This window comes from Biomphalaria glabrata, chromosome 7 (assembly GCF_947242115.1).
Source record: "Biomphalaria glabrata chromosome 7, xgBioGlab47.1, whole genome shotgun sequence".
NCBI classification, from domain to species: domain Eukaryota; kingdom Metazoa; phylum Mollusca; class Gastropoda; family Planorbidae; genus Biomphalaria; species Biomphalaria glabrata.
Window position 1 is genome coordinate 28,792,173 of NC_074717.1, and position 23,534 is coordinate 28,815,706.

Sequence of the window (23,534 nt, forward strand, 5' to 3'; positions counted from 1 at the left end):
TCCTTCCATTGTATAGCCTAGGTTGTAGTGATGTACTGACTCCTTCCATTGTATAGCCTAGGTTGTAGTGATATACTGACTCCTTCCATTGTATAGCCTAGGTTGTAGTGATGTACTGACTCCTTCCATTGTATAGCCTAGATTGTAGTGATGTACTGACTCCTTCCATTGTATAGCCTAGGTTGTAGTGATGTACTGACTCCTTCCATTGTATAGCCTAGGTTTTAGTGATGTACAGACTCATTCCATTGTATAGCCTATGATGTAGTGATGTACTGACTCCTTCCATTGTATAGCCTAGGTTTTAGTGATGTACCGACTCCTTCCATTGTATAGCCTAGGTTGTAGTGATGTACCGACTCCTTCCATTGTATAGCCTAGGTTGTAGTGATGTACTGACTCCTTCCATTGTATAGCCTAGGTTGTAGTGATGTACCGACTTCTTCCATTTTATCTCAAACTCCCGCCAAAACGGTGTTTCTCTCCCCTTGCTTTACTTTTGACAAGTTCTAACCTGATGATAACACAAATTAAGTATTTCTAATCAAGTATTGCCGCATCTTCAGATACAAGAAAAATGCACAGACTGCTTACCGGTGACGTTTAAAAAAAAAATTTATTATCCTCCCTGGCGTCGATTCTCTTCTGGTCTGATGGTGGGGAGATTACCGCTAACGAAAATGGTTATTTCTTAGTTAAGTACCCTTATAATACCCAGGGTTTTCGTTATTCGAAACATGCATTTATCAACAAGACTTACCTGTGCGAACTTCTCAGCCAATGGCAGGAGGCGAGACATATAACCACCTTCCAAAGTCTTATCTTTCAAGAGGGTAACAATCTAACGTGTTGTAGCCAACAGAAAGGAGAGAGAACAAAAAAAAGCGTACTTTTTCAAGAAAGTGTTCCGGAAAGACGTACGGAGTAACAATTGACGCAGTCAGTTCTTATTAGGCTCAAATGTCAGTTATTAATTATTTATTTCGTTCCTACGAAGATCGTTTAGATATACAAAACATGTCTACAACTTTTTAATCAAATTCATCGTAGCAGATTAACGTTCTGTTCTATCTGGATATTAATTTAAAATTAGCCATGACATTAGAGAAGTGATAGAGTACCCACAATGATTGGTTGATTCAATCAATTGACTTGCTGAGACTGGTAAGTTCAACTAGAAGTTGTTCTCTTTTTTTTTTTAAACGTATATTTGTGTGTGTGTGTGTATGTCCACCGCCCAGCTTATAGTGAGTGAAATCGCATTAATTATTTCGAATCACTAATTTAATTAATTTTAATAGCTCTTTGACTAACAAAAATACACGTGTGCCAATGTTATTGTTATTAATAATTTTTGCTTAGCGCAACTGTTTTGCTTACAGACGGGTCAGTGCGCTATGGTCCAGTCACTTCTGTGGACCAGCAGGCTGGGGAGGCGGGGTATCTGGGAGAAGGCTTCCGTGCTTTTGTTTTTCGAGCTTTTTTGTTGTTTTTTTTTGCTCGAATCTGAATTTGAACTCAAGATGGAAGGCCGGCGTGTTAGCTACTGATTTATTCAAGAGCTTATGTGGTGAAATAGTTACTATTTGTTTGTGTTTGTGTAACGTCGTGAGAATGTGTTCACAACATTGATTTAGTGTGCTACTGTCCAAGTCTCTTTCGTCAGTTCATGTGTCGTTCTAGTTTAATAAAGCCTTGTTTTAGGTTACTCTTCAGTGTTCCTTTATTTCTTATTACAATTTATTAAACTAGAAATTTTCAATTCCATGGATCTATGTGCCTCACGTATCTTAATTGGATTTTCGTTCAACACTATTCTCAGTCTGTAAGTAAAAGTAGTAATACAAATGGAACGTCTATTTAGGCCAAAAGAGCTGGACATAGAGCCTAGCTCGCCATCGGCTGCCGAGAAGTGGCTGCACTGGCTCAGAACATTTGAGAATTTCATCTCCTCAGTCTCTCACTGCGAGATTGACAAAAAGAAATTACTGTAAAACTACGTTTCTTCGAGCGTATTTCAGTACATAAGTGAGTGTACCACGTTCGATGAATCAATCAAAGTTCTACAAAATGTCTACGTGAAGCCTAAAAGCGAAATTTTTGCACGGCACATGATAACTCTTTGTCGTCAAGAGAACGGACAAACCGTTGACTCCTTCCTACTTAAACTTAAAAGTATGGCCAAAGAATGTGACTTCAAAGCTGTTACCGCTGAAGAACACAGAGATATCTTCGTAAGAGACGCCTTCATTACTGGACTGGCTTCAAACAGCATAAGGCTGCAACTCTTAGAGAAATCTACTCTAACTCTACAGTGCGCCTATGAAGAGGCAAGACAACTTGAATACGCCCATAACCATGCCATGGCGTATAACATCTATTCTGAAACTCCCTGTGGAGCTAGCGCCGACGAGGAGAGCCTTTCTCCAATGACAAAAGTAGAACACGAGGTGAGTGCGGCGACTAGTAAAAGATGTTTCTTTTGTGGAAACAGCCCACATCAACGCTTTAGATGTCCGGCCCGTGACGCTACATGCAACCTGTGCGGTAAGAGGGGCCATTTCCAGAAAGTCTGTAGATCGACCAGACAGACACTCAAATCTATAACCTCAGCCATAGTGAAAGCAGATGATGAGACGTCTCGGACTACAACCGTTGGATCTTCCTGGGCGTCGACACCAGCATCCGGTCTTACTAAATCTACTATTTCAATACTCGTCAATGGAGTACCATTGAAGGCTCTCGTAGATACGGGGAGCAGTGAAAGCTATATATCTTCTTCAATTGCTAAAAGGTACAAATGGAAATTAGAAACGTCCAGAAACAGAATCTACATGGCCTCTACACATCTTTCTCGCACTACTCACGGCCATATTTTCGCTAAAATAAAGTACAAAGATGAACAATATGAAAGTGTTAAGCTCTCACTACTAGATGGACTAGTATCTGATGTAATCTTAGGGCTAGATTTCATCAGCCAGCACGAAAAACTGATGATCCCATTTGAAGGAAAACGAAGCACTCTCCAGGTCTGTACGCTGAAAGCTGCACGAGTTGAAGCCCCTCGCCTCTTCGCTAATCTGGCTCCTAACTGCCATCCCATAGCCACTAAATCTAGAAAATATTCTATGCCTGACTCCAAATTCATTCAAACTGAAATCAAGAGACTTCTATCTGACAAAATTATTGAGCCTTCCACGTCCCCGTGGCGAGCCCAGATAATTGTAACAACGAATGAAAGGCACAAAAAGAGAATGGTTATCGACTATAGCCAAACCATCAATCGATTCACTTACCTCGACGCGTATCCCGTGCCAAAAGTTGATGAACTGGTGCAGGAAATATCTAATTACTCAATGTACAGTACATTTGACCTCAAAAGCGCTTACCACCAGATACCTATCAGGGATGATGAAAAGCAGTACACGGCGTTCGAGGCTGGCGGAAAGCTTTATCAGTTTTGCCGCATTCCTTTTGGAGTGACAAACGGAGTCGCCGCATTTCAAAGGACGATCAACACAATAATTGAGGAGGCAGGGCTACAGGACACGTTCGCTTACGTGGATAACGTTACCATCTGCGGACTTGACTCCATTAGCCACGACCAGAATCTACAGAGATTTCTCAATGCCGCTAAAAAGTACGGTATCACCTTCAACAATGATAAAAGTGCTATTGCGACTAATAAAGTATGCCTCCTAGGCTACGAAATCTCACAAGGGCAGTTAAGACCAGACCCCGAAAGATTTCAAGCATTGAGAAACCTACCTCCACCACAAGACATGAAATCACAAAAGCGGGTGATTGGACTACTGTCCTATTATTCTCAATGGATCCCTAATTTCTCCAACAAGATCCATTTATTGGTGAACAACAAAGCCTTTCCTCCCCCTGAACAAGTACAACAAGCTTTTAAACAGCTAAAACACGAACTTGAAAACGCTGCTGTGTCGACGATAGACTACAATCGACCACTAACAGTCGAAACAGATGCCTCTGACATCGCGATTGCCGCCACTCTTAATCAAGACGGCCGTCCTGTCGCCTTCTTTTCAAGAACACTCACTAATAGTGAACGCAGACACTCAGCAGTGGAAAAGGAAGCATACGCTATCGTAGAAGCCCTGAGAAAATGGCAACATTACCTTATCAGTAGACCCTTCACATTGGTTACAGATCAACGCTCAGTGTCTTTTATGTTTGACCAGCAGAACAAGGGCAAGATCAAAAACGAAAAGATTCAAAGATGGCGACTGGAGCTTAGTTGTTTCCAATATGACGTCGTATATCGACCCGGGAAACAAAACGCTGCGGCGGATACCTTTTCAAGGAACCACTTTGCGTCAGCAATGACTGGAGAAGACCTCAAACTGTTACACAACAACCTCTGTCACCCAAGGGTCACGAGACTTCATTTCGTTCGGACTAAGAACTTACCTTTTTCCTGCGAGGACGTCCGCAAAGTGGTAAACCAATGTAAAACTTGCGCTGAACTGAAGCCTAGATTCTTCAAACAGTTTTCAGGCACCCTCATCAAGGCTACCCAACCATTTCAGAGAGTAAGCATTGATTTTAAGGGGCCACTCCCATCTGCTACTCACAACAAATACTTATTAACAATGGTGGATGAGTACTCACGCTTCCCATTTGCCTACCCATGTCCCGATATGTCCTCATCTACTGTCATAAAGTGTTTAAATCAGCTGTTTTCCTTAGTTGGGATGCCAGAGTACGTCCATTCTGACAGAGGTACGTCCTTTATGTCGAGGGAGGTGCAATCCTTTCTGCACGAGAGTGGAATAGCTACAAGTAGAACAACAGCTTTTAATCCTTCAGGCAACGGACAAATTGAACGACTAAACAAAACTCTATGGAACGCTGTTACTTTAGCACTGAAAGACCTCGATCTCCCGATCTCAAGATGGGAGCTTGTCTTGAACCAGGCCCTATACTCGATTAGATCATTACTATCTACGGCAACAAACGAAACTCCACATGAGAGAGTTTTCCGGTTCAACCGGAAATCCTCCTTCGGGATATCTATCCCCACTTGGCTATCTAACCCAGGTCGAGTGTTGCTGAGAAGAGAGAACCGATCTTCAAAGTATGATCCTCTCTCGGAGGAAGTCGAATTGCTGATGTGTAACCCCCAATATGCCGTCGTACGGTTGCCCAGCGGTAAAGAGGAGACGGTCTCTCTAAGACGCTTGGCTCCCACCCCCTCCCCATCCACAACAACAAGTGAACCTTCGTTCTTCCCTCAGAGTGAGGATAATGAATATCCTCCAGAAACTCAAAACACGGAAGTACCAGCCAACACCCCTACGGTGATACAAGAAAGGAAAGAACCCCTGGTAGGCTCTGAGGACCTCCGAGCGCTTCCTCTTGAAAATACCCCACTTGACGCTCAGGAACTCACTAGTGACTCCCAAACTGTAGAACAGGATAGTCAACCCCGTTACAACTTAAGAGAAAGAAGAACCAGACCGAACTATAGAATCTAGAGTTGTTCCTCTATTGCACTACTTATGTTCTACATAAACTGGCATTGTTTATCTCTTGCTACTGATACTAGAGTTTACTTTTCACTTACTTACGTACATGTCTACTTACTACACTATTTGTTAATACTTAAAACAGAAACTAGTAATTGTTTATAAGTCATACAACAGATACTGGTTTTTAGGTTTCTTTGTATCACCATTTATTAATGTTTACAAGAGAAATTAATATTTCGACACTGTTTATTGATCTATTGTATTACATGCACTGGCATTCTCTTTTTATTTATGCTATTGGCCTACTATATTACTATACTTGCTATTTTAATTCTAGGCGGGGTGAATGTGGTGAAATAGTTACTATTTGTTTATGTTTGTGTAACGTCGTGAGAATGTGTTCACAACATTGATTTAGTGTGCTACTGTCCAAGTCTCTTTCGTCAGTTCATGTGTCGTTCTAGTTTAATAAAGCCTTGTTTTAGGTTACTCTTCAGTGTTCCTTTATTTCTTATTACAGCTTATAAAAAAAAAAGAAGGTTTTATAGTCTAAAAAAGTCTATAGTCAAAAATTTTTAGCGAACGACCTAATTCTCTACACAAAGATTAACTACCCTTAGCTTAGTACATTTTCTATATAAACTATATTTTAAAATTAAGCCTAATTGATTAAATAACTGGTTAATTTTTTGATTGCTTCCTGCGTTGTCATCAACAATGAGTAATCGTGCCAAGTTTCAAGTTGATAAGAATGGGAAATGGGAGAAACAAAGTGTACAAGACACACAGAGTGAGTGGATATAAGCTTGGTCAAAAGAAAAATATGTTCACACTTTTGTTTCACCTAGAGTTTTATACTGATTTAAGTCAAAAACAAGTTAGTGTTTCCTTTTTTAAAAAATGCCAACTTCTTGATACAGAAACACACATTTGACAGCGAATAGATCACATAGAAAGCAGTAGGGCTACAAAATGAAAAGCAGAGGTAGGCCTATCAGTTTTCGATGTACTAAGCCAATGTAATGGAGAACTACTTTATATATATATATATACATATAGTCATTGGAAGATAGTACCTTAGCTTGAGTGTATGCACATATTCGGCTTCAACCAATATTTCTCAACTTTTGACTTCCAGAAAGTTCGGTATTTGTCATCTTATTAGAATTAGTGACAACTTACTTGGGCACCGATTTGTGAATGAACAGCAAACAAACAAAACCCGATTGTTGTGAGGCTTTGAAAACTTACCTAGGATCTCCAGAAACCAGAGACAGAAATAAACTCGTCCACTTGGACAATGCAGTCGTGATGTAAGTCCAAAGCTTGGATGGTCAGGCAACAAGATCAAACCACTTTTCCACTTACAAGGACAAAGTTTCAAGGGGACGGAATGCGAGGCTAGGTGGTGGAGAAACAGATAGGCCTGTCTTTTGAAGACTCGTTGAGATGACCAGTCGATGGACACCCAATAGCCTCAACGTCCCCTCACACCTCACACACAGGAATGAAATCAGGACATTCAAAGACTACTCAACTGGTATGTGAGAACAACAAAGAAACCCTGGGGGGGGGGGGATGTTGAAATGTTTTATCCCTGGTCTTACGGACGCCTTCAATTGGCAGGAGCATTTTAAAAAAAAGTATCGGACTTTCAATAATAATCTAATGTACAATCCAAAAGAAAAAAAAACGCTGTTGGTTTTGTACTGGGTTTTTTTCGCCTCTCGGCCACGTATAGATGTCAAAAACTAAAACTACTATTGAAAATGTGATTTTAAATGTGGCCTATAGCGTGCTTCAAATAGAAGCAAGGGTTGGCTTTGGTTCTTCAAAAAGCCAACCCTTTTGTTTTTAATCAACAGGTTAAACGTTGAACAAGACTCAAATTCTTTATATTGATAGTTATAGTATCTTCTGCATATATAATTCTATACGTCGCCCAACCATGCGGGACACGCACGCACGCCGACTCTCTAACCCTCGATGGAAAGATAACTCTTTATTTCTACAAGTCGGACTAGAGTTACCCCACGTAACTTTCGAGGCGACAGAGAACGCGGATCAGAAAAAAATAGAGGTGGGGGGGGGCGAACAAGTAATCTTCTCTGTATATATAATTCTCTACGATGTTTCTTCCAAAACCTGTTTTCACACATGGACAATTGTATGTTGCTCTCTCCAGAGTTCCTTCTTTTCATTCACTCACAGTCGTTTGCCCAAACTCACCCCATTTGGAACAACTTTGTCTTTCAGGAATTGTTCACCTGTCACTAAATAGCGGCGTATGCTACGCCGCGGGTTGGCTAGAATAACAGTAAAACTTGTCTTCGAGTCCAAAGATTAAGGAGGAGTGCAGTATTTCACGTGACTAGGCAGTCTCAGCTGTGATCTACATATTTTGCCACACCCAGCGGTGATCGGTTTCTTTCGATTTCTACGCCTGTCCTGGCCAGTAGATTTTCTTGTGATTTCAAATGTGTATTCCGCGGCCTTTGAACGAGATCTCAAGCTATGAAATTCCTGAGAAAGTTGCTTTTTTTTTAAAGAGTAGATAGAAAGAATAATGATCATAGGGAAATCATGTTTTAAGAAGAGAGAAAAATATGTTTCTAACAAAAAAAAATGTTGGTGCTTATCAAAAGAAGAAAAAGTCTAAGAAAATGTACTGTGTCTTCTAAAGTGCACCATCTACTTGTTTTTTTTTAATAGTGCAATTTTGTTGGTAAAAAAAGTAATTGTGCATACAAAATGCAGTCCAATTAAAACGGTTCAAGCCAATTGTTAACTGAGAGCTGACTTGCACAAATCTACAGAAGGGAGTTTAAACGTGAATCCATGAATTACTTTTATCTTGCTTGAAGCGTGCTGCATGCAGATTGCCTTTCAAGATAAAATTTAAAAAAAAAATATATATTGGATAAGACACATCAGAAGATGTCACGGGAAAAGAGGGAGGGGAAGCGAGAGGACGTCCGTACACCTCTGCCCCTCCCTCCATGTACGTTATCAACAAGCTCCAGAATGAGACCGGTAGACAAGAATCAGGTCTACAACATCCAATGTGGGACTTTAGTTAGATACAACTATTTTTCTATTTAGTTAGTTATTCAGAATTCTATTTGTTCTTCCTGTTCTCATTTTTAACGGCCCCCGAAAGGGGAAAAGACGCTATTAGTTTAGTGTGGCCTGTCTGTCCGTCCCGTTTAGATCTCGTAAACTAGAAAAGAAAATGAAAATCCGACATCATAATATTTTAGATCATTCAAAGTTCTGATGCAACGGCTACTTTTTTCTTTTCTGAAAGCGAAAAATCTAATTTTTAAATCACTTATGCAAGCAGTTTTTTCATAAAAATACACCACTTTTACAACTATTAAACACTCAAACACCATATTTTTAACACATTTATGCAAACGGTTGTAGATTTTTTGCAAAAAAAAATTGCTTTTATATGTGTATTGTTAAGTTATATAAGTTCTGTTAAACTAAGTACTACATTTACACACGAACAAATAATAATAAATTTTTTTAAGAGAAAAAAACTATTTAGTATGCATTATAAGTTAGACATAATTTAAAACAATTATTAATCTTGTTAACTGCATTATCTTATGCCTTTTCCTTCGATTACAAAGGAAATGTTTTTTTCTTGAGGATTCGAATAAGAGATTGAGCCTTCACAAAACAATTAAATCAATTATAAGACATCAGTTAGGCCAGGTTCACATCTAGCTTTATATTCACTTTCGCCTATCATTTGATCTGCTGACCACTACACAAGATCTGTCAATTTTCTTTCTCCATTCTTATCTATCATTTGTCTTTGATATAATTTCATTCGGATGTTCTTTCTGAAAATATTGAAGCCTGCCTGTGTGGAACACTTCGGGGCCGACTTTGAGTTTGTCTTTTCACACAAACTGTCTTTGTAACCTTGTTATATGGGAGCGTTCAAATGACTAGACCAATATATGAGAAGAACTGCGCAGTGGTTTCCAAATCAGAGAGATCTCTATATAGTTTTCTTTCTATTTGGGGGTTTTGGGGCCAGTGTCTTGTTCGGGCCTCTTGGTAAAGAATACAGTTTTGAAGGACATGGTCAGCATTCTATGGTGACACTCCACATGGGCAGATCTCACTGGTTCCAATTTTGAGCTTCCGGGACATATGTTATCTCATTCTGTTGTGTCCGGTTCTGAGTCGAAAGATTAGACGTTGATCTTGTCGGGATAGCTTATAATATTTTAGTTCTTATAGCTCAATATTTGGCCTTCGTTAATTTTTACTTATAAAAACGCTTGTGTTTGTGGTTTCTATATTTAAAAAGATGAAGAGATGTTGTTGATATTCAATTTGATTTTCTTCCAACAGATGAGTACAAAAAAATGTAGCTGTTGAACTGGACAGAGAGACGACCAGAGATGCCACAAAATGCAATGTCCACACTATAAAAAATAAAAGACAAGTAATTGGACAGTGCAATGACCAGAATGACCATAGCGCTTGAGATCTACATCATGCGACAACCGAGTGGCTGACTGCAAACGTAGCAAAATCATCCTTCAAAAGTACGGCCTCTTCTATGGAAGAACACATTGTAGAAAACGCTAGTCTACTTTGGACAGAGAACATGGCGGCGTCCAACTTCGTCCAGAGTGCGGCCTCCAACAGTAGCTATAACCAGGACATGGTCTTCGTTTGGTACTACGTCAATGGGATCGGGGGTGTGCTCATTTCTGTGCTCGGTGTCGCGGGGAATGTCACCGCTGCTTTAGTTCTGATGATGCCAGTGATGAGAAACTCTACCAGCATACTCTTGGTGGCTATGGCCATATTCGACAGCGTCTTCCTGGTCCTGCACTGCCTAGTCCAGAGCCTGACCTTGATCTTCTTCTACAACGACGTCGGCGGCGGCTACTTGGTGGTTAGAGAGTTCCTGTTTAAGTACTGCAATGCATTGGTGCACATTTCCCACACGGGGACCATCTACATGGCAGTGCTTGTTACCGTGGAGAGAGCCATGGCTGTGTTACTTCCGCTCAAAGCTAAACATATCTGCACCAGGGGGCGGGCCTGGCTCGCTTCGCTAGCTGTAGCCGTTTGGTCAGTCCTTTACAACGTGCCCAAGTATTTAGAGTTCGAAACGGACGACCAGTTGCCCGTGACTCTCTTCAGCGTCAGGAAATCAAACTTCGGTAACAGTTACTTCTTCAACCACATCTACGTGGTCTACTTTAACGGCGCTGTCCACTTCATTATTCCAGTAGGGCTCATTGCCGTGCTCAACTTCAAGATGGTACACACCGTATGCTCGAGGGGCAAGCGGATGGCGCGGCAGTCCAGCGTCCGGAGCAACATGCAGTCCAAGCTGACCATCATGATCGTCATACTCACCGCCATCTTCTGCTCGTGCCAGCTGCTGGCCGCGGTGCCGCTGGTCTTGTTCCCGGACGAGAACATCGGCCGGACAGAAGGAGAGGATACGGAGTGTCGCCTGACCTGCACGGTGGTCAGGTCGGTGGGGGAGACGGGGACGCTGCTCAACTCGGCCACCAACTTCATCGTGTACAGCATCTTCGGGCACAAGTTCCGACGGTGCCTCAGACAGATGTGCTGCTACTGCTGCAGGATGGTCCAAAGAGAAAGGTTCTTCAAATCTTCCGGCAGGGGGTCGCCTCTCCGCTTTTCCAGCAGCATGACCAGGCTGCAGCACATGGATGGCTCTTTCAGAGTGCCCATCAGGAACAGTCGACGGAAAGTGGGCAGCGTCCATCACTACAGAGCAACTGAAAACGGTAGTGATGAGACCAGACTTTCGAATACATCAGATCACAGTAGCAACGTTTAGAAGCGCTACAGTCAGTGACAGATTTTAAAGGCGCTACGGTAATGTGTAAGAGTTTAGAAGCGCTGCAGTAATGTGTCAGATTTTAAAGGCGCTACGGTAATGTGTAAGAGTTTAGAAGCGCTGCAGTAATGTGTAATTAGAAGCGCTGCAGTGTGCGTAAGATTCAGTTCAAAGCCGGAAATAATACTCTCATCAAGTAATGGTGGCGGAAAGTAAGTGAGAGAACTTGTGACTGTACACAATTGTAAGGGCTGGACGGGAAGTAGTAGCCAAGCAACAATAGGGCAGTGGTTCCCAAACCTTTTCCTGGAACACTTCGCATATTCTGAGAGGAAGAGGAACACTAATTATTTTTTTTAAAAGAGATCATTGACGTAGTGGCCTACTCGTTAAGTATTCCAGTAGTTCATGGAACATCTCTTCAGGCCTCGGGGAACACTACAGTTCGGCAGAACACAGTTTGGGTAACACTGGCCTAGAGTTATATTGACTCTCCGCACTCTATGTAACAGTGAAACAAAGTTAAGTCTATCAAACTGTGTCTAAGTGAAGGAATGAAAGGGCACCCATGTTGAAGTGACGGACCAGTGAAACCAACAGAACAAGTGGCTGCGTGTTTCGGAAAGTCAGTTTATTCTTACCAGCTCAAAGAGATCCTACAGAAGTAGATGAAAGACATTGGAGTGTGAGGGATAGAGAGAGTGACAACTGAATGGAGTTGAGAAATACAAAATGAAAGAGTGAGAGAGAGAGAGAGTAAGAAAGAAACTTTACACTGAAATAACTAAAACATTTTCTTGTAATGTCCTAGACGCTCTACCAGTTCATTCAGTATCTGTTAGAACACACATTCAAGCGTGATCATGATAACCCTTTGTATTTATTGTCTTCGGATTATGTTTATATTTATGATAGACAATCTTCCTGTTAGAACTTTGTGTATACAAGAAAACATTTCCTAGACACAACTTCCAAGTGACCCTCACAGAATTTCACACACACACACACACACACACACACATAGATCAAGTGAAATCTCTTGCCCTCTACTTGATGTTCTTCAACAGTGGTGGGACGTAGAATAATAACACTTCACGACCTTACTACATAGGGCTCACTACTTCTGGTTTTATTGTGTGTGTAGGTGTGTGTTCATTACTAAACCATACAGGACTGTTGCATACATTCATTAGACTATCTGTAAGTTACAAAGATGCATACATTCATTAGACTATCTGTAAGTTACAAAGATGTATACCATACACAAAGCATAGTTGACATACTTCCACTTAGGCTTCCACTTCTGACAGAGCGTTTAATAGATCGCTGATACAACTATTAGTCTAATCATTCTTCACAAAGTTTGTACAGATAAGAACTTGATTTCAGTTTTCTTTCTTCAAAGCACTGCTCTTTGGATGTCGCTCACTTGACCATATATCAGAAAGAACCACTTCACGTGAACAAAGGAGGGGGTGGTGGGGGGGGGCGCTACGAATGCACATGTAGACTCATCAGGGATAAAGTAATTAGGGTTGAAATGGAGATGGGGCTCACCTGGCAGGGGTCTGTCCCCTTCTCCTGCTTGTAGCTGCACTCGTGGCTCCTTTGGGTCTGATCATTTCATTAGTGGCCAGGTCATACTTGGTAGGCTGGTCATGTACTGGGTCAGACTCATCAGGATCACTGGAGTAGGCTGAAACAGCAAGCGCTATTGTAGATGTTGCTTGGTAATTGATAATAGGGAAAAACTCATTAAAGAACAAATACTTGACCTTGTTTATGCTCCCCAACAGTACTGAAACAAGTGGCTGCTTCCAAGTAGATCTATTCTACAGTACAAATATTTGATCTTGTTTTAGCTAAAATACACATCACTTCTATCAAATGTTCCAGTAGAGTAGTAGAAGCGTTATTTGAATAGACTAACACACACACAAAAGACCCAAAAGGCACCCCGTGCGGTTCTACACGGAATGGATTTCAAAGCCCTCTCCTTGAGATGTAAGAGACAGTTTTCACTCTCCTAAACAATCACTAAGTGGGTAGATCGAATATAGTAGGTAAGACTAGAGCACACACAATTCACTACAGTCATAATGAAGTAGTCACTTCCAAGAATATTGAAATTATGTCATCAAGTGTACTTTTGGGACTAATTAAGATTGTAGTTGTACTGTAATTTTCTTGTTTAGATTTCCTATAGCCTCTAAGTCTAGCTTTATGTAGACATGCGATTCGTTACGCCAGCTAACTCATGCCTGAGTTCAGGTTTCAGTTTTCGATGCTTTATCAAAGTTAACATATTTTATGAGCGCAGGTACGACCAATCACATGACACGCCAGATGTGGGCCCATAGTAAGTCATGCCTGGCTCGATTTTACGCACTCTGTGGAACTCAACATGATATACATGTAGGTATAAAATCTGAATGTCATTTTTTGGGTCGAGATTTCAATAATTAATTACTAAATGAATAAGTGTTCAGTGTTACTACTTGAGTCTAAAGATGTCAGTGTTCAGTGTTACTACTTGAGTCTAAAGATGTCAGTGTTCAGTGTTACTACTTGAGTCTAAAGATGTCAGTGTTCAGTGTTACTACTTGTGTCTTAAGATGTCAGCGTTACTACTTGTGTCTTAAGATGTCAGTGTTACTACTTGTGTCTTAAGATGTCAGTGTTACTACTTGAGTCTAAAGATGTCAGTGTTCAGTGTTACTACTTGTGTCTTAAGATGTCAGTGTTACTACTTGTGTCTTAAGATGTCAGTGTTACTACTTGTGTCTTAAGATGTCAGTGTTCCTACTTGTGTCTTAAGATGTCAGTGTTCAGTGTTACTACTTGTGTCTTAAGATGTCAGCGTTACTACTTGTGTCTTAAGATGTCAGTGTTACTACTTGTGTCTTAAGGTGTCAGTGTTCAGTGTTACTACTTGTGTCTTAAGATGTCAGTGTTACTACTTGTGTCTTAAGATGTCAGTGTTCCTACTTGTGTCTTAAGATGTCAGTGTTCCTACTTGTGTCTTAAGATGTCAGTGTTACTACTTGTGTCTTAAGATGTCAGTGTTACTACTTGTGTCTTAAGATGTCAGTGTTACTACTTGTGTCTTAAGATGTCAGTGTTACTACTTGTGTCTTAAGATGTCAGTGTTACTACTTGTGTCTTAAGATGTCAGTGTTACTACTTGTGTCTTAAGATGTCAGTGTTCCTACTTGTGTCTTAAGATGTCAGTGTTCCTACTTGTGTCTTAAGATGTCAGTGTTACTACTTGTGTCTTAAGATGTCAGTGTTACTACTTGTGTCTTAAGATGTCAGTGTTACTACTTGTGTCTTAAGATGTCAGTGTTACTACTTGTGTCTTAAGATGTCAGTGTTACTACTTGTGTCTTAAGATGTCAGTGTTCAGTGTTACTACTTGTGTCTTAAGATGTCAGTGTTCAGTGTTACTACTTGTGTTCTAAAGATGTCAGTGTTCAGTGTTACTACTTGTGTCTTAAGATGTCAGTGTTCAGTGTTACTACTTGTGTCTTAAGATGTCAGTGTTCAGTGTTACTACTTGTGTCTTAAGATGTCAGTGTTCAGTGTTACTACTTGTGTCTTAAGATGTCAGTGTTCAGTGTTACTACTTGTGTTCTAAAGATGTCAGTGTTCAGTGTTACTACTTGTGTCTTAAGATGTCAGTGTTCAGTGCTACTACTTGTGTCTAAAGATGTCAGTGTTCAGTGTTACTACTTGTGTCTAAAGATGTCAGTGTTCAGTGTTACTACTTGTGTCTAAAGATGTCAGTGTTCAGTGTTACTACTTGTGTTCTAAAGATGTCAGTGTTCAGTGTTACTACTTGTGTTCTAAAGATGTCAGTGTTACTACCTGTGTCAAACGTTCAAGCTATATAAACATCGACACACAATGTATTTGACTGTTTGGTTTAATTGAGTCTTGTTATGTCATATACATTCATTTCAAAAACCAAAGCTCTCAATACAAAAATGTAGTCATCCAGCCTGGTACTTTAGTGTTGCTGTTAGTCAATTACATTTATATCATTACTATGAACCGTGGCGTAGCTAGGAATTTGCCATCATTTGGGGGGGGGGGACGGGGGCGTGACCTCTTTGGAGGCCCAGCATTTTTGCGCAATATTTAAGATTTAATGTAAAAAACACTCATTTGGGCCCCCTTCAAGCGGAAGCCAGGGGGGATTTTCAACTAATCCCCCTCCCTCCCTCCAGCCTAGCTACGCCTCTATGAACGAATGTTGCTCTAAAATTAATGAAAACATTTTTGAAAATTTCTTTATTAAAACACAAACTTTATATCTAAGCCTTTTTTTTTTTGTTCTTTTCACTTAACTTTGATTTCAGTTTCTCCTTATATTGAATATATTATTTGTATGAAAATATCTCATTAAGGTTATATGTACAAATTAATCTGAAAGGAATAATTTACCATAAAAATAAATCAATTATGAACTCATGGACAGGAATGAGTTGTATTTATGCATTCTTTCAAACTATATTAAATTCATCTGATGCTATTCTTCAAATGTAAAAAAATACAAAAATAAGTTTGCATAATGAAGCTTGACATTCATTACATTCTAAAGTCTTACATTCTAAAGTCTTACAATTGTGAAGTGACAAGGAATGATGTTCACTTTGTAAGCTGGTGCAAATTATACTTTTTATGATTTATGAACTTCTGACATTCCACACAAGACATTCAAAAGAGTTGGCTTCTGATAATGCCCTCCCCCACAGAATAAATAAATAAATAAACCTGATACAGTCTAACAGTATAAAATATAAAAATAATGTAATATCAGACATGAGAAGTAGGAACCCAAGCATAGATGAAAGTGTAGGATTGTATAATGCTTTCTGTAATCATCTAATTTCAACTGAACAACTTCAGGTTATGTCATAGAGTTATTGTGTCAGAGTGACCCTAAGAGTATAAATAGCTTTCATTACTGGAAGAATTTTATCAAATTCTAGATTGTCTCAATTTTGTTCTGTGTGCCTCAATAAAAATGTGAACTATTATATCAGTGTATCTCATGGACATGCTGTGACAGGAATGTTTAGGCCAAGTGCTGTGACTGGAATGTTTAGGCCACATGCTGTGACGGGAATGTTTAGGCCACATCCTGTGACAGGAATGTTTAGGCCACATGCTGTGATGGGAATGTTTAGGCCACATGCTATGACGGGAATGTTTAGGCCACATGCTGTGACGGGAATGTTTAGGCCACATGTTGTGATGGGAATGTTTAGGCCACATGTTGTGATGGGAATGTTTAGGCCACATGCTGTGACAGGAATGTTTAGGCCACATGTTGTGATGGGAATGTTTAGGCCACATGTTGTGATGGGAATGTTTAGGCCACATGCTGTGACAGGAATGTTTAGGCCACATGTTGTGATGGGAATGTTTAGGCCACATGCTGTGACGGGAATGTTTAGGCCACATGCTGTGACAGGAATGTTTAGGCCACATGTTGTGATGGGAATGTTTAGGCCACATGCTGTGACAGGAATGTTTAGGCCACATGTTGTGATGGGAATGTTTAGGCCACATGTTGTGATGGCAATGTTTAGGCCACATGCTGTGACAGGAATGTTTAGGCCACATGTTGTGATGGGAATGTTTAGGCCACATGCTGTGACGGGAATGTTTAGGCCACATGCTATGACGGGAATGTTTAGGCCACATGCTGTGACAGGAATGTTTAGGCCACATGTTGTGATGGGAATGTTTAGGCCACATGTTGTGATGGGAATGTTTAGGCCACATGCTGTGACAGGAATGTTTAGGCCACATGTTGTGATGGGAATGTTTAGGCCACATGCTGTGACAGGAATGTTTAGGCCACATGTTGTGATGGGAATGTTTAGGCCACATGTTGTGATGGGAATGTTTAGGCCACATGCTGTGACAGGAATGTTTAGGCCACATGTTGTGATGGGAATGTTTAGGCCACATGCTGTGACGGGAATGTTTAGGCCACATGCTATGACGGGAATGTTTAGGCCACATGCTGTGACAGGAATGTTTAGGCCACATGTTGTGATGGGAATGTTTAGGCCACATGTTGTGATGGGAATGTTTAGGCCACATGCTGTGACAGGAATGTTTAGGCCACATGTTGTGATGGGAATGTTTAGGCCACATGCTGTGACAGGAATGTTTAGGCCACATGTTGTGATGGGAATGTTTAGGCCACATGCTGTGACGGGAATGTTTAGGCCACATGCTATGACGGGAATGTTTAGGCCACATGCTGTGACAGGAATGTTTAGGCCACATGCTGTGACAGGAATGTTTAGGCCACATGTTGTGATGGGAATGTTTAGGCCACATGTTGTGATGGGAATGTTTGGGCCACATGCTGTGACGGGAATGTTTAGGCCACATGCTATGACGGGAATGTTTAGGCCACATGCTGTGACAGGAATGTTTAGGCCACATGCTGTGACGGGAATGTTTAGGCCATGTGCTGTGACGGGAATTTTTAGGCCATGTGCTGAGGACAGTGTAAGAAAAAGTTTTCTGATTCATAGCAGAACAATAATAATATTGTATTATAAATAATACTAAACAGTGACTTCTTTACTTTAGGCAACAAAAAAAAAAGAGGGAGAGACCAAAATCTTTATTTTTCTTGCCATCTGTAGAAGTTTTAAAAGAATATTTTGACATTAACAGTCCCTAAAATCAAAACAGTAAAAGTCTGGAATGAAATATAAAAAGAGTTGAGATTGGTCAATACTGAAATATAAATAAACTAGAGATTGGTCCTTTACCGAAATATAAAAAGATTTGGTCCTTTATAGAAATTTTATTGAGAAAATAATATTTAAAAAATCATTACCTGGATGTGTCTGAAAACTTGTTTTTTTTCCTTTGGCTGTGCTGACATGTCCAGCATTGTCCTAGAAAAGTAAATTGACAGGCGACATGGCATTAATAAACAATCTCTGAATTTAGATTTTCTTTAACAACTTTTTTTTACATTTGAGTCCATGCTGCATTCTTGTCCTAAGAGTTTGTGTATTTCATATTGTTTCTCACTAGAACATGTGCTGGTTAGTTATGTTATACACTGAACTGACACAGTGCTGGGCTTGATTCAGTTGCAATCTTTTAAAACTTAATCCACAAAATAACAATAGAAATCCAAATGTTGAAATCATTAAGAAATCATGAGTAATAAATTCAAGATTAACTGCATAAAAGTTTGTACAATTAGCTGACAAAAATGGTGCTTTGATTGATTGAAAAGAAATGACTTCAATTGACCCTAATTTAGGACCTAGTAATGAAAAATGAAGCCAAATTAACTTTCCACTCTTACTTAGAATAATTGTTCATGCTACGTGTGAGGGTTAGGTTCAAAGAAGCCACAGTTCTTGGGAAAAAGCACGTCCCCGCTAAAAAATATCTTTACATTCAGTAACTGACCCACAGAACTTGTTTAATAAAGTGGGTAATTAGTGTGGATGATGAAAATTCAATTATTAATTAACAAAAGCATGTAAATATATAATATCATTTTTATGGCACCTTCGTTAGCATAAAAAAGCTAGTTCATATGTAAGTGCACCTCTTTACTCAACTTCCATACAACACTGCCAACATGGCCCGACCTCTTCTGTAAACATCCTCCCATTGTGGATAAGCCACAAACAAAGAACCAAACATGGCTGAAGCCCTAAGCTAGGATCTAGTTCTAGTCCCATTCCTAGTTTCCATAAAAAAGGGCAACAATGGCACATTGCCGTAAAACATCAACAAGGCACAATACCAAGATGTCTCAACAAGCAGAAGCCAATGATGCTGAGGTATGATGCTCACACAGTCTTTGGTAAATGTTTCTTAAATGTTTGACACGTTTCGGATGCTCCTTCAGCATCAATATAAATAACTCTCTTCGCTCAAGAGTTAGGACACTACGTAATGGAAAGATCACTCTTTTATTTTTGCAAGTCGGACAGACTAGAGTTACCCTACGTAGGTGAAAAAAAAAAAGGAGTGGGGGGGGGGGGGAGAATAAGTAGTATTCACCTGTCACTAAATAGCAGGGCCGGACTTAACCATTGTGACCAAGAAGTCATGGAAAGAGAGCAAGTAATCTACTCTGTATTCACCCGTCACTAAATAGCAGGGCCGGAAGTAACCGTTGTGGGGCTCTATGCGAAACGGATTTCGCCGGGCCAAGTTTGGGTAGGGATACGGATAATAAGTGAAAATTTAGAGTTTGTATTAGAAAATAAATTCGTCTTTGCATTTTATTCATTCATAACTACGTACAAAATTACTTTACGAGCCTTGCGTGTAGCAAAGTCATACAGTGTATCATAAAAATTCTATTTCCTACATAGATCACGCTCAATAGCAAGAATTACCAAATGTTTCAATCAATCTATGAGAATTGTTGACCTCAAGTAATTCTTCCTTAGTTGGAGGCGCTAGAAGCTTCTTTCACTAGATTCCACAATTACGGGTATTGCAAAATGCCGGGGTTTTTTTTATCGTGCATAGGATTGCTGTTTTCCATATTGAATGACACCCCAAAATGACAATTTTTGTACATACATTTCAGGAGATTTGTATGAGTTTTCAAAAGATTTTAATAATTTTTGGATATTTTCAGGACTTTTTTATATATATTTTGCAGTTTCAGGAGATTTCAGAGAGCTCCTGGTAAATCGACAGGTGGCCGCGGGAAATCTGTTATAAGTTATAAAATGGTGTCATACAATAATTTATACACCTAGAATTAGCGCTGGTCCTATGAAAGTGTGAGGCCTAATGCCGGCCCTGCAAAATAGTGGCATATGGTAGGCCGCTGGTCGACTAGTTGAAGATAATCTACATCCTAGCCCAAACCTCTCACAGAAAGATGGGTGTTGGTTGGCAGTGGGCAGGGTATGAAGCTGGGACCATCAAGACAACAGAACGACAGTCCAGGGACAGGCAGCCATCCAAATAATGTAACAACACATAGACCAAGACTTCTTGATGCTCTATGTGTCAAGATGTGCACAAAGAGTAAAGAATAAAAAATACCTCAGCTGCACTTGACACTGATCTGTCATATGTATTTACATTTTGACTGGACCTGGCCTTAGCTTGAAGTTTCTCAATAATGAAGAACCATTTTTTTTCAATTTGACCTACTTTGATAAATTCTGTCCGCTGGACTGAATGTGCAGTTGAACATAACAGTCGACTTCTCATTTAGAATGAAAAATATGTAAATGAGTGACTAGTTTTCGATTCTTTAAGTTACTAAATACAAACTGCAATTAGTTCTGTAGTCTAATGACATCTAGTCTTATCTATTTCGACACTATATTGAAACTACTAAACAATATGGTCATCATTGTATTAAGACGGATGAACTATAAATAATATATTGTTGTGGGTTGTTTAGTAAATAGAGTATAGATGTCTGAGATGTAGATTTAAGTCTAGATGGAGTTCGTTCAACCAACAACATATAACAACTTGTAGAATAACCTTAAGGAAAACGATAGATACTTAACAAAATGTTTTAATCTAGAAAATGAAGGGGCACAGTCCAAATGTCGACAGTTACTACAAAAGAAGGTCTCGCCATTAACTAAGAGGAGTGAGTCGTTGTTGATCGTTAAAATATATCCCATAATTCCTATTTTGTTAATTCCCATAATTCCTAGGTCCGTCTAAAATAGTCTAATTATAATCTCATCAAATTCCCAATAAAGTCTATAACAATTTTTTTTTTCTCTCTCAAGAAATCTAAATTTCTAATTAGGTAGAATTAGGAGATAGCCTCTTCTCACCTTTCTTCTTGTGCTTTTAGAATAGCTATTGTCAGTTTGTGGACTTGAGACAGAAGATTTGACTAAAGAATGATCCATTGATGAGCTGGAGTCCTGGGCCATGGCAAGTTTTTGTTTGAACTGTTCAATAACGGCATCTATCTTGGGTGTAATAAATAAAGCTGGACTGGAGGCCTAGTAGAAAACAAAATCACTTTTCAATATTTCACAATTCTATTAGTTCAGCGTTTCCAAAACATTTTCTTTAACGGAACACTTTGTACATTAGGACAATTCAGCGGAACACTTTGCTTAGTTTTTAGGCTGGATTATTTCCTCTTTGTTTAAATAAAAAATAATAAAATATATTCTAAATTTAGCTTTATTAATTATTTTCAAATATATATCTAGGCCCATATAATACATACAAAAACATATGAAAACATAAAGTTGATTGACTTTGATGATATTGTTAAGACGAATTCTAAAATCTGGTGTGGCGTCAAGCCTGTTTGAAGACTTTGAAATTGTTGCAACATAATAAAATCATGCTGCTCCAGGTTGTCGTGTACTGAAATAACATAACCTTAGCTTGTCTTGAAATATTGCAGTACTCATCAGACAAACTCGACCAGAAATCATTTAATGTTTGATCTTTGTATCGAATTAGAGCAGACTCTAGATTAGTTTAAAGACCCTAGTGATATTGTAATAAATTTTTTTCATTATCGAGAAGAACTAAAATTAACTCACCTGTAGACATACTTGTTAACTACCCCAGTAGCTCGTGGTACACCTACTCGCGGAACCCAAATGACTATTTACTTTTTTTATTCATAGTGTTAAATATATATTTTTCTTTTATCAATGTAAAATATAAAAGTAATAGCAAGTGAGTGAGCCACAAAGGTTTAATAGATGTTCCATAATGTCTGAAATCTATTTGCAATAACTTTAGTGTTAGTTGGTGTGGAGTTTTCAGAACTTCAAATTTTAATGCTTGACTTTTCCAATAACTAAAAACATTGGTTTAACCAGAATGTGAGCCTAAATATAGAAAGAGTTCAATTTCGACACATCACTGCTATACAACTGTAGCTAATGCTCAAAATAAATTCTGTCTTATAATGTTATGGTACAAATATGAAAGTTTTTGTTTTTCTTGGTAATTTCATTGTCATCAGTTTCCTAAAGCTTACATTGATATTGTTAAGTTTCCCCACTATCCGAGCTCTATGCAAACTGCTCCAAATGACACAACCATTGCGAGGTAGCGTGAAGTGACTTGACTCTGACACATTCCCTCTAATATAGAGTCCCTATAGGCCTACTAGAACCGGATGGAACGTCACTTGAGCATTCTGGTTGATCACAAGACTACATTTGACGTGACTTGCGTGAATACTATTTACAACACAGGTCCTTCCCAAACTGGTATGTACTGTCACTCCTCACAGTTGACCGCTCGTCTGGGGTGACTTGCGTAGTCTAAAAACTTACACATCACTATCCCCATCTGTGTCACCACCAGGTTTATAACAATATATTGAAGCTTTAAAATATTCGTACTAATCATACTCCTAACATCATTGAGTAAAATGTAGTGATAACATTACTTATAAATTACAGAATATAAAAGAGAGTGAAGAGAAACGTGGATGGCAGTAATTGCATTAAAGATTGAAGTAAAAAAATGTTAATAAACATTTGTTAATCCTACCTGAGATGATTGGTCCTGACTACTGGACAACAAAATATCTAGGCAAGATGCCAATCCTAAAAAATAATAATTAAAAGGTTAAATGATTGTCATGATTGTGATTCTAAGTTAAGATAATTATATTTTAATATATTTTTAATGTGGCTGAATTGTTAATTTAAACAGTTATTTATGCACTAACCTGGAATATTGCTAACAGAATCCAAATTGCTATTAAATTTGCCAGACTTATCTAAACCATTTAGAGTCTGTAGTTGGTGAACATTAGACCAGATGTTACGCTCATAACCTGAATTGTAATGTCATGAAGAAAAAGTTTAATCATGTTAAGTTTAAGATAGAAAGAAAATTAAGTTATAAAACTAGATGACCTTTCATATTTATAAAAAATGAAAGCAATCATCATTCAATAAAAAAAAATAAAAAAATCATGTCTTATACACCCACATAAAAGAATACCCAGTAAATATAAAGTCTAATGTTAGAAAGGAAAAGTCATTCACTATAGAGTGCTTAATGAAGCCAACAGGTTTAAACTGTTGTAAAAGAATTAAGCTTGCAAGATTAAATGAGTTTGAGTTTTGAGTTTAGGCACATCAGCACAATTTAGGCCATGTCGTGCCATAATCCTTTAAGGATCACTCTCTCTTTATATAACA

At 39.1% G+C, this 23,534-nt stretch overlaps 2 protein-coding genes across 5 annotated transcripts in view; one reads left to right on the forward strand and one right to left on the reverse strand.

Moving 5' to 3' along the window:
• LOC106063352 (leucine-rich repeat and coiled-coil domain-containing protein 1-like) overlaps nucleotides 1–23,534 on the reverse strand; it is a 265,048-nt gene that overhangs the window by 237,303 nt on the left and 4,211 nt on the right. For all 4 annotated transcript variants that reach the window (XM_056035607.1, XM_056035603.1, XM_056035605.1 and 1 more), the window contains exons 4-8: nucleotides 23,057–23,164; nucleotides 22,876–22,931; nucleotides 21,177–21,350; nucleotides 18,221–18,281; nucleotides 12,907–13,045 (exon numbers count right to left, since the gene is read on the reverse strand). In XM_056035607.1, the coding sequence (XP_055891582.1) occupies nucleotides 12,907–13,045; nucleotides 18,221–18,281; nucleotides 21,177–21,350; nucleotides 22,876–22,931; nucleotides 23,057–23,164 (538 nt within the window). The remainder of the gene's footprint in view (nucleotides 1–12,906; nucleotides 13,046–18,220; nucleotides 18,282–21,176; nucleotides 21,351–22,875; nucleotides 22,932–23,056; nucleotides 23,165–23,534) is intronic.
• Nucleotides 365–12,913, forward strand: LOC106062543 (FMRFamide receptor-like). Its single transcript, XM_056035611.1, has 2 exons — nucleotides 365–1,164; nucleotides 9,873–12,913. The coding sequence occupies exon 2, from the start codon at nucleotides 10,084–10,086 to the stop codon at nucleotides 11,347–11,349; it is 1,266 nt and encodes a 421-aa protein (XP_055891586.1). The 5' UTR covers nucleotides 365–1,164; nucleotides 9,873–10,083; the 3' UTR covers nucleotides 11,350–12,913.

What these genes read in the sequence shown, in the direction of transcription:
- LOC106062543 (XM_056035611.1), top strand. Translation starts at nt 10,084, where the DNA reads ATGGAAGAACACATTGTAGAAAACGCTAGTCTACTTTGGACAGAGAAC.